Source organism: Salvia hispanica, chromosome 4 (assembly GCF_023119035.1).
Source record: "Salvia hispanica cultivar TCC Black 2014 chromosome 4, UniMelb_Shisp_WGS_1.0, whole genome shotgun sequence".
Classification (NCBI taxonomy): Eukaryota; Viridiplantae; Streptophyta; class Magnoliopsida; order Lamiales; family Lamiaceae; genus Salvia; species Salvia hispanica.
Genome location: NC_062968.1, coordinates 46,554,758 through 46,564,690, shown reverse-complemented (window position 1 = coordinate 46,564,690; position 9,933 = coordinate 46,554,758). Strand labels below are relative to the sequence as shown.

Here is a 9,933-nt window from a genome sequence, read left to right as displayed (position 1 = left end):
TACCACTTGCTCATTTCAGGTGCTTTTTCACTTTTTGACCATATTTTTGGACAAAAACGCCCCCAAAAACCTATAGGGCATTTTTGTACACTCTAAAAGTAGGTATTTATTTTGATATTTATGTTAGTTTGGGTACTTTAACTATGATTTGTGTTTTATTCGAATAATTTTTGTTTGGATTGGTTATGAGCAGAACTAGCAAAAAGAAGGGTGTGGCTTAAGTGCCTACCCAATTTTATTTTATTTTTTCCAGTTTTTCTTCTTCAATTTTTTTTCAAATTTTACAAATTATGTTTAGCCCTTGTAGAAATTCTACAGGAGAGTAAATGGTCATTGTTGAATGAATGAGAAGGGCTGAATCTGTGAGAGTAACCGACAAAAATTAAAAAGATTTTGAGCTTCAGGAAGAAGCAACCTAGTAGGCAATAAAAAAACAACACCAATATAATGTTATTTTTAATTGCTATTACTCTATACTTTTGAAATATTAATATATTATTAAATTAGTTGTGCTTAAAAGCCACAATATTTTAAAGATTTCTAAATATTTTTAAAATGTGAATCATTTTTTTTATAAATTTCATTTTAATTGATTCATCTTAGTTTGATGAAATAGAATATGTGCTTTATGATAAATCGAATTTATTAAGTTAAAATCCAAGATTAAAACTACGCATATATTTTATACTATAACCAATCCAAACAAAAAATATTTGAATAAAATGTAAATCACAGTTAAAGTATCTAAATTAACATAAATATCAAAATAAGTACCTATTTTTGGAGGTGAGTGTACAAAAATGTTCTTTAGACTTTTGGGGGTGTTTTTGTCCTAAAATTTGGTCAAAAAGTGAAAAAGCACCTGAAACGAGCAATTGGTATAGTATGAAGACCGCAAATAATATTTTGTAAGTATAGGGACCGCAAATGTTTATCGCTGAAAATATAGAGCCTAAAAATGTAATTCACTCTAAAATTAATATGCCCTAATTTATCACTCACAATTTGTATAAAATTAATTCAACACCACAAAACTAGGATTTACAGAGGAATGAACGATGTGAGGAATAACAAATATGCCCCTAGCCCGACATAATTAAAGCAAAGCCGGAGGGCTCGCGGCGAGTTGAGATAAACTATTTTGTGCTGTGCTTAAAATTGATTTTATTTGGGGGCTCTCTCTCTACAGACGGTGAGGAGTGAGATAGAGCCTGAAACGATGTCGCAGAACGGGAAATTGATGCCCAATCTCGACGAGAAGACCACCAAAGTCCTCAATCTCACGGTGCTGCAGCGGATCGATCCATTCGTTGAGGAGATTCTCATCACCGCTGCCCACGTCACCTTCTACGAATTCAACATCGACACTAGCCAATGGGTAACACATCACTCCACCGGCAATTCAGTTTAGGGGTTTTGTGTTGTTAATTTTGTTGATTCTGGATATTGGTTGGCAGAGTCGAAAGGATGTGGAAGGCTCGCTTTTTGTCGTCAAAAGGTCAGGCTTTCATTGCTTTACTCCTCTTTCCGATGTTGGCTGGGGAATTTTGTGAATTTATTTCTGCGTGATCTGATATCTGAGGTTTTTCTTTGTTCAGGAATACCCAGCCAAGGTTCCAGTTTATAGTAATGAACCGCCGAAATACTGGTTAGTCACTCATTTCCTTTCGTTCTGTTTAATTACTTGGGGTACTGATGGGGGGTTTTTGGGTTCCACTCTTCCAAAATTATCTTTAATCTTGCTTTTAGATTTGTATGCTTAGATATTGCCAACTTTTTGAATGAATAATAAATTGGACTACTATGAATATAGACCCTAATCTCTTGGCATGACCGTTTGGCTTTTCTTTATAAGAGCTCTCAATTTCATGCTAGGCATAAGTAAATGGGAGATTCACTGGCCCTATACAGTTCTTCTAAATAATCTTTAATAAAATATGCAATTGTTTTGAGCATGTCATTACTGTCTTTGGATATTTAAGGCATGTATAATGTATTTGCTGTTTCAAGCAGATAATTTGGTGGAGAATCTCTTGGGAGATTTTGAGTATGAAGTCCAGGTTCCATATCTCTTATACCGAAATGCTTCGCAAGAAGTTAATGGGATATGGTTTTACAATGCCCGGGAATGTGAAGAGGTTGCAAATCTATTTAGCAGGTGTGGGGTCAAATATTTTTACTATTATTTTTGTTTGCACCTGTTAGTGTGTAGGTCCATCAGAGTGTGGTCAAGGTGCTAATTTGTAAAGGTTTAATCAGGTTATATACTTAATTGCTTATATTACCGGGGGTGCTATGTGGTTGTCTTGGAAATCAGTCTAATTGTTTGTTTGTAGTTGTATGGTGATTATGAATTGTCTTGTGATAATGCCTCATCACTAACTTGGAGTTCAGTGGCACTAAGTCTCATGCGTTCATGCGTGTACTTTCTTAATGGTATTGAAACAATAGCTTTTATTCTGCCTACAGTTGTTTGGATAGTTAAGTAATTTACATGGACAAAATGAGAAAGTATTAGACGAGGTATTGATTTAGGAACATCTTATTGGAAGATGTCTTTTCAAATTTTGTTGGCTCTTTACTGTGGAAGGTTTGCATTTTGTTTATTCATTTGCATGAGAAATACATTGTAGTGTTGCTGCGTTGTGTTTTGTCAGGAAAAACTACAAAGTTATCTGGGCTCATGTTGCCCAGTGCTTAGGATGACCTTTCCATCGTTTAGATTTGATAATAAAACAAAGCATGCATCAAATGGACATTCCTAAAGCTTAGTTGTATACTTGTAAAAACTAATTAACCTTTCCTTCACATCTTTCCCTTTTCAGACCGTCCAGTGCTCTTGAGATCTTTTGTAATCATTTATAGAGTAGGCTTGATACTTCTTTTTCTTATCTATGTCTGCTTCATCATGTTAATGCCCTGTTTCCTTTTTCTAGGATACTTAATGCATATTCTAAGGTGCCTACAAAGTCCAAAGTATCTTCTGTGAAAAGGTAATTCTAGTTTGTATCTATTTAATTCTCATTGACGTGAATTCACTAAGTTGATATTGTGAGATTTGAGTTATACCTTGGCTACATCATGATCAGTCAGACAGCTCTCATAGTCTCATCTCACAACAATCAATCATGCTGTTAGGTTTAGCTTATTAATTTCAACTAACAAATACAGTGGATTTCTATGCTGAAAATCCCTCCTTAATTCTACTTTTTTATCTTCTCAGTGAATTTGAAGAACTAGAAGCAGTTCCAACACTGGCAGTAATGGATGGTCCCCTAGAGCCAACATCTTCCATTGCTAATGCAACAGAGGTTTCTGATGATCCTTCTTTTATGAACTTCTTCAGTGTACGTTTTTTTGTCCTTTTAAATTCATGATGTTTGCTGAGTTTTGACTTTTAAGTATTACGTAGAAGGTTAGACTTGATGAGTAAGCATTTTATACAGATTTTCCTTTTGTTAGTATCCATAAACTTATCGATGTGGTGTAGCTGAGTTAGGGAAAGGTGAAATACATTGCTGCTGGGATTTCCAATTTCCCTTTAGATTATTGTGCTTTCTTTGGTCAACCTAACTTAGGATCAAGAATCACTCTGCAGTGATATGATATGAAAATAGAGTTAAGTCTGCATTTAATGTAGAGACTAATGCTCTAATTATTTATTTGTTTCTGTATTAGTAATTGCTTATCCAATGGCTATTGAAATTATTCATGTTGTGAAACATATTGGGATAAATTTGAATGTGGAAATTATAAATTTGCAGAATGCTTTGAACATAGGAGCTGCTCCAAATACAACAATGTCTGGACAACCTTTCAACCCCTCTGCAACTGTTATTCCTGCATCCCATCCACAGATTGTTTCTCTGCCAACTTTGACAACTGCTCAACCACCATCTAATTTATCTGCTTCTACCCCTAAAATGTCCATTCTTGAAAACACAGAACGTACCACAGCACAGCGTTCAGCTGATCTTGTGAAACCATCGACTTTTTTTGGGCCTCCTCCTTCCTCTGCTGGACTGGCTTTACCACCCGTATCATCAGCAATTCCAACTGCACCTCCATTAAATACTCCAGGAAATCTACAGAGACCATATGGTGCACCATTACTTCAGCCATTTCCGCCACCAACACCCCCACCATCACTCACTCCAACTGCTCCTACACCAAATTATGGGCCACCTATCAGCAGAGAAAAAGTTCGGGATGCACTTCAATTGCTTGTTCAGGTATTTATTACAATTCGTAAAATCTTAAACTGTGCATCAAAATATGTGATTTTTGCATTGTTATAAAAATAACATTGGTATTATTCTTATGCTCATGGTCTTATAATTTTACTCGCAGGACAATCAATTCATCGACATGGTTTACCGAGCAATGCTTAGTGCAAACCAACAATCGTGATAAGTCATCAGAGGTTGCTGGTCAAGTTTCCATATCCTGCCTTAATCCTCATTAGGTGGAAATTGTACAAGTCATTGTTCATTATGTAGTTTTCTACGAACCATAAATGTTCCTATGCAATCCTTGTATAGAGTTTGCATTAACTCATAGTTGATTTATATTTCGTCACTTCCTCAATAGTATATTGTTTCATTTTTCACATTATGGTTATTACCTTTCTTAGCACCAGAAATCAATTTCGCCTATGTTGAGTTGAAGCCATAAAACTGGAATATTTGTAAGACAGATAATTTGGTGCTTGTAATGGGTTAAAGTAAATTCACTTAAAAATTCTGAAAAGAAGAATAAGCAGGAAAATTGTCAGCTCCATCAACATCAAACTAGTCTAAACAAAATACTCAGCATACAATTACGTGGTGAGCTCTGTTAAGTATGATGCTTTAAACAAAATTTTTTCTACATTAGTCTATCCCCTTTAGGGTACGAGGGAGGGCTGAATTGACCCAAAATGCCAACCATGGGATTGAGCACTGCAGCTCCCATCCAAGATCTATATGATGCCGCATTAATGAATCTAACCAAGTGCTCTGAGAGTTAGGCTGTCTTGACTCTGCGGGAGGTGGGCCGACGAAATAGGCTTATCAGATCATCTAGACCCTGTGGAAATATATAAAATCAAATCAAGATTCCAAATTTAAGACACAGAATCCTCATTTCTTATCATTGTTAAATTCATGTCAGATTTGAGTCCTTTTTGTATCAGATGTCTTCCACTATAAAGATTTCATAAAATTTGGGTGGAGAATGAAGAGGGTGGCCTACCCTTGTAGTTATAATCAAAAAACTGAATAGAGTAATAAGGTAAGACCCGAGAACCAGAAGCAGAAGTAAGTCAAATGTCACACTTGCGACCTGCAACGAGGAGAGTGGTTAGGGTCTGTGTTGATTTCACTGAAGGATTAATTTCTACGCAAGGTAAAATACAATGGTCTTATATCAAATTAGGGACACAGAGATGGCAACAAATGTTCTTTTGCTGGCATTAACAATCAATCTAGGATTGATGACATAGCCTAAAGAGAATAGAAGAAAAAGAATCTAGAGAACAAATTTCCAAACTGGCCGGCAGATCAAATCAGATTTCAGAATTTTAGGTTTGGACCTGATAGATGTGTAATCTGCCGCTTGTTGAGTCATAAAAAGTAAACATCCCATCAAGTACTTCATGTTGCACTCTCACATCAGCAGTGTGATCTTCCAGTTCCTATCAGTGAAAATTTTGACCAGTTAAAAGTGGGAAAATCTCAAAATATTGATCACGTGAGATCATTTCCAATTACAAAGGACACTACCAACAAAGTACAAACTACAATCTGGGAAGGAACAATGTAACAATGAACTGCTCTTTGAAGTAGAAGAACTATATACCACTAGTTCTGATTACCTATTGAAACAAATCTGATTAGAAACATTAGCTCATCACAAGGCCTGAATACCTCGTCAATATGAATCTCATTCCAGATAGTACAGGAATAACAGAAAAAACAGCTCCTGTATAGTATTTGACAAGGATTGGACTTAAATTAGATTAGATAGAGATACCTTTTTCAGTGCCATGGTAAGAGGATCATTCTTGGAAAGAAACGGAGCCACTCGAGGTGTTGTTGACAAGAATTGTAACCATGAACGTATATAAGAAGGATTTACAGATAAGCTACTATCATCTGCAAATATATCAATGTTTTTCCCCTCTTGGCCATAAATATGCCTCTGTTTATGAGAGAAACTTTTGTTAGAAAACTAATAATATAATATAATCACCTCCATGTTAAAATGAAATTTAAGAAAAAACTGGCTCTGAGGTCTTACAGCAAGAGTTTCAGCAACTAATTTTGCACTTCTGGTTATTGAATCTTCATCAACAAATTGCCTGCAGAGGTGACAAGGGTTGACTAAAGAATGATTCATATAAGAAAGAAAAGAGTTTCAAATTCAAAAGAAAAATAAGTGAGTCTCATTCCTCGAGTTACAACCTGCTATCTGACAGACTTCCAGCACTTTCTAAAAAATCAGGTGCGACAGAAAGCTCAGACAGTGTTGCTGCAGTTACTCTCAGTCTCGAAAATTGTTCATGCTCCCATGCAACCTAGAGTCATATACATCTTGAGCATATAAAACCTCAAAACTTGATGAATAGAGTAAAACAATGAAACATATCAGAGAAATATTTCGTCTTTTACAGATGAAAACGAGCCTCTAGTGTAATACTGCTCACTAAAACATATCAGTTTAACTCATAAGATAGCACAGAATAACTAATATAGACCCACTATACCAAAAAACATAAGAGTTCTAAAGGCGCAAGTGATATGAACGGCCATACCACAATTTCAGGAATCCTCAAGCAGCCATGACAAAAAGAAGAATCATACTTTATCTTAAAATACTACTATAAACTAATTTTTAGATCATTGTCCTAATAAATTAAACACTAGTAAAAATATAATGCACATATAACAGTCTTATAACATTTATAGTACCTTAGAAATGGTGAGGAACTACACCATTTATGAAATTCTATAGTGCAACAAAGGACAAGAAGTAAGCAGATTCAAAATCTCACATTTTGGATCTAATGTTACCTACCCGAGGATTAGAAATATTAATCTTCTTGTGCTTCAGCCCAACTTTAAGCCCAAGTTCTTTAGACACACTAGAGAAACCCTGCAACAGTCCATTTGTAAACACTGCAGGAAGCACTTGAGGAATAAACAGCTGTCTGAAGACAATCCTGTCTTTTTCTTAGGGATTTACCTCAAAGATTTGTTTAATGTAGGCATTCTCTGGAGGCTTGGACACATGGATATATAACTCATCGCGGATTGAACCAATGCTATTCAAGCAAATGGAATAATCAATAGTCTCACGCAAGCGTTGATCCAAACTATGAAGCCACTATAACAGAGGTAAGATGTCAGAATATATAACAATGATCCAAGTGTATAAGTCCTTTGAAGAATAAGCACCTTATGAGTCCCATTGTAGTTATAGGGTCCTCCAGATGTCAGAACAAAGAGTAAATTATACCTTCCTCTTGTCTTAGGATTTGAATATAAAATTGAGAACAATCTAGCTATTTCTAGGAGTGCCACAACACCACTTCCATTGCTGTCACTTCCCACAGATAATCCCTGTTAGCATTGAGATGCGTAATAAGATGCCAGGCCAACAATAATTAGATGTAAGTAGGAAAGAGATTTACTGGTGCAGCCCCGAATGTATCATATGATGCCACTACAGCTATGGTAGGAAGTTGAGTTGAATCTCCCTCAGCTCTCAATCCTGGCAGCCAACCCTGAAAACATGAATAAAGCTTACAAATAAGTTGAAATCTGTTACAGACTCCAGTAATATCCCACAGCGCTTGTGCAAGAGAACAAATGTAGGGTTTATAGACCAAATGAACACTCTCTCCTGATATGCTAGTCTTTTGGCATGAGTTCTCCATTTTGGTATGTAATATTGGATGGAATGATGTGAAATCCTACCCGAAGGTGTGACCACGGGGGGTTGCCATTGAAGATGTGAGCCCAAGGGGAAACAAATGAATGGTGGGCCTTACTTTGGGTTATCCACCCAATGCGTGCCATCCGGTTCAAAAGATGGATGGTGGGATTGATATGAGTCCCATATCAGTTCCACATGAAAGTGCGGAATGACATATAAATGATAGCCAACACTTTACCCTTGATCATGGTTTTGGTTAAGTTAGGGTTCCCTAGTGTATATGCTAATCAATTCATAGATGTAGAGCTCAAAGACACATTGAACTAGCCACCAAATTCACATATCCTAGATATCACAATAGAAAATAGAAGGAAAACTAGAACCTGAATATTTGATATAGTTGGAGACACAATTTTCTTAGGTTCAGGAACAGCAACAACAAGCTTGTATCTGAAACATGTTTATGATGGAATCAGCTACAAATTGATTAGTTGAAAATGAATCCCAAACAAATATATCCACTAACCCGCCAGTTGTGGCAGTCGCCAGCTGACCAGTAGCATCATTCTTCTTGACATCAGCTAGGACAGCATTGACATGGTCATCCTCAAAACCAAAGTACACAGGATACTGAAAAGTGGGAAAATTATAATCCGGTAACGAACACTAACAGTTAATTGCTGAAAAATAGAAATTAACTTGTCCAATTGTAGAATCAAATAACAAATAAGCTATGAACATGTTAGCCAGAAAGTAAGCACAAGATAGACAATGTCCGTCGCCTTCTCATATAAACACAGGGTTCATAAGTACATTAAATATCAGTTTTTTATAGCTTAGCATAGCTTATCAAGGGAATAATCTATTTCACTCACAGGGATGTTTGCATGTATAAGCAACCGTTCAAGTTCAAGCAACACTTTGTTGATGCCTGCCGAAGAATCATAACCTGCTTCATCCTCGCTATCTATGTTCTGTGGATTGAAAACCTGGGGGAGTAGAAGCAATAAACCACCTAATGGCTTCTTCTTCTCCTCTATATATTCTGCAATGATATGGTACCAACAAAGGAATAGGTAATATGATATAAATTGTTGGTGAGCTTATCACAACCAATACTAAAGCACACTGTCTTTTAGGAATTGAAGAATTGAAGTAGATTTAGTAAAGTCAGAAAACAAAAAAATGAATTCAACTGAAACACGAATTTATTCATAAATAACGCCTAGCCTTTCCCTCTTGATTGTTCAAGTATTCAGTCAACTTAAGTATCCAAAACAGCAACGCGCATAACTTCACCGATAACAAAAGCTCTGAATTCCATAACTTGGAGCATCGAGTAAAAAACAAGTAGAAAGCAGGAAATGAAGGAATTAGCGACCTCTGATGAAAGTGAGATTCAAATCGCGGAGGGGGAGTATTAGGACGGTGCGGGAGAGATCGGAAGCTGGTGAGGATGAGGAGAAGAGAGAAGATGCGGCGTGGTGATTGAGGGCGGCTAGTCTGGATCCAAACGGCACGCCAGCCAGATCGTACTGGACGAGGCGGTAGACGTCTACGACGGCGACGGCGTCACAGAGCTCCACGCAAGTCATGACTATAATCAGTAGCGTAATTGCCGACGAGTATACCGGGTCCACCAACGCCGATTTCGCCATTGGTAGAGGTTTTGGAGCTTTGATATTAAAGTCTAAATACTGTATATATGTCTGCTATGTTTGTGAGAGGGATTATTTATTTATTTTTTATTTGACTATATGTGTACTAGTCTACTTGCTTTTTTTTTTCTTTCATAAATCGACTAATTTAGCTCGTTGAATTTGCAGAAACTTAATTATTTAGTTATTACTACTACAATGCAACCTTATTTAAGATTTTCCACTGTAAATAAACACATTCTCTTCACCTCCCTGCACAATATCTAAATTCTTGGTAATGCAGTTATGCATGTAGAGAGCATTTTTTAAGAGCATCCGCAGCGGTGCTCTTAGAGCTGTCCGTCGGTCCGTGCCGCTG

The 9,933-nt window shown here is 36.6% G+C and overlaps 2 protein-coding genes across 3 annotated transcripts; one reads left to right on the top strand and one right to left on the bottom strand.

The window, feature by feature from the left end:
• Positions 1-1,136: 1,136 nt before the first annotated feature.
• On the top strand, positions 1,137-4,609 carry LOC125221329 (mRNA-decapping enzyme-like protein). Of its 2 annotated transcripts, none has more exons than XM_048123451.1 (8): positions 1,137-1,378; positions 1,458-1,498; positions 1,599-1,648; positions 2,014-2,158; positions 2,937-2,993; positions 3,224-3,311; positions 3,765-4,232; positions 4,351-4,609. In XM_048123451.1, the coding sequence occupies exons 1-8, from the start codon at positions 1,220-1,222 to the stop codon at positions 4,408-4,410; spliced, it is 1,068 nt and encodes a 355-aa protein (XP_047979408.1). In that variant the 5' UTR covers positions 1,137-1,219; the 3' UTR covers positions 4,411-4,609. The 2 variants fall into 2 exon arrangements, with proteins under 2 accessions (XP_047979408.1, XP_047979407.1); XM_048123450.1 differs by having other exon boundaries at positions 1,138-1,378; positions 3,224-3,347.
• Positions 4,610-4,700: 91 nt separating this feature from the next.
• LOC125221328 (nicalin-1-like) lies at positions 4,701-9,629 on the bottom strand. The gene is made up of 14 exons (XM_048123449.1): positions 9,299-9,629; positions 8,793-8,962; positions 8,444-8,547; positions 8,301-8,367; positions 7,673-7,765; positions 7,437-7,601; positions 7,225-7,365; positions 7,057-7,134; positions 6,444-6,556; positions 6,280-6,340; positions 6,013-6,180; positions 5,573-5,674; positions 5,233-5,322; positions 4,701-5,067 (listed from the first exon to the last, which is right to left on the bottom strand). The coding sequence occupies exons 1-14, from the start codon at positions 9,573-9,575 to the stop codon at positions 5,005-5,007; spliced, it is 1,692 nt and encodes a 563-aa protein (XP_047979406.1). The 5' UTR covers positions 9,576-9,629; the 3' UTR covers positions 4,701-5,004.
• Positions 9,630-9,933: the final 304 nt, after the last annotated feature.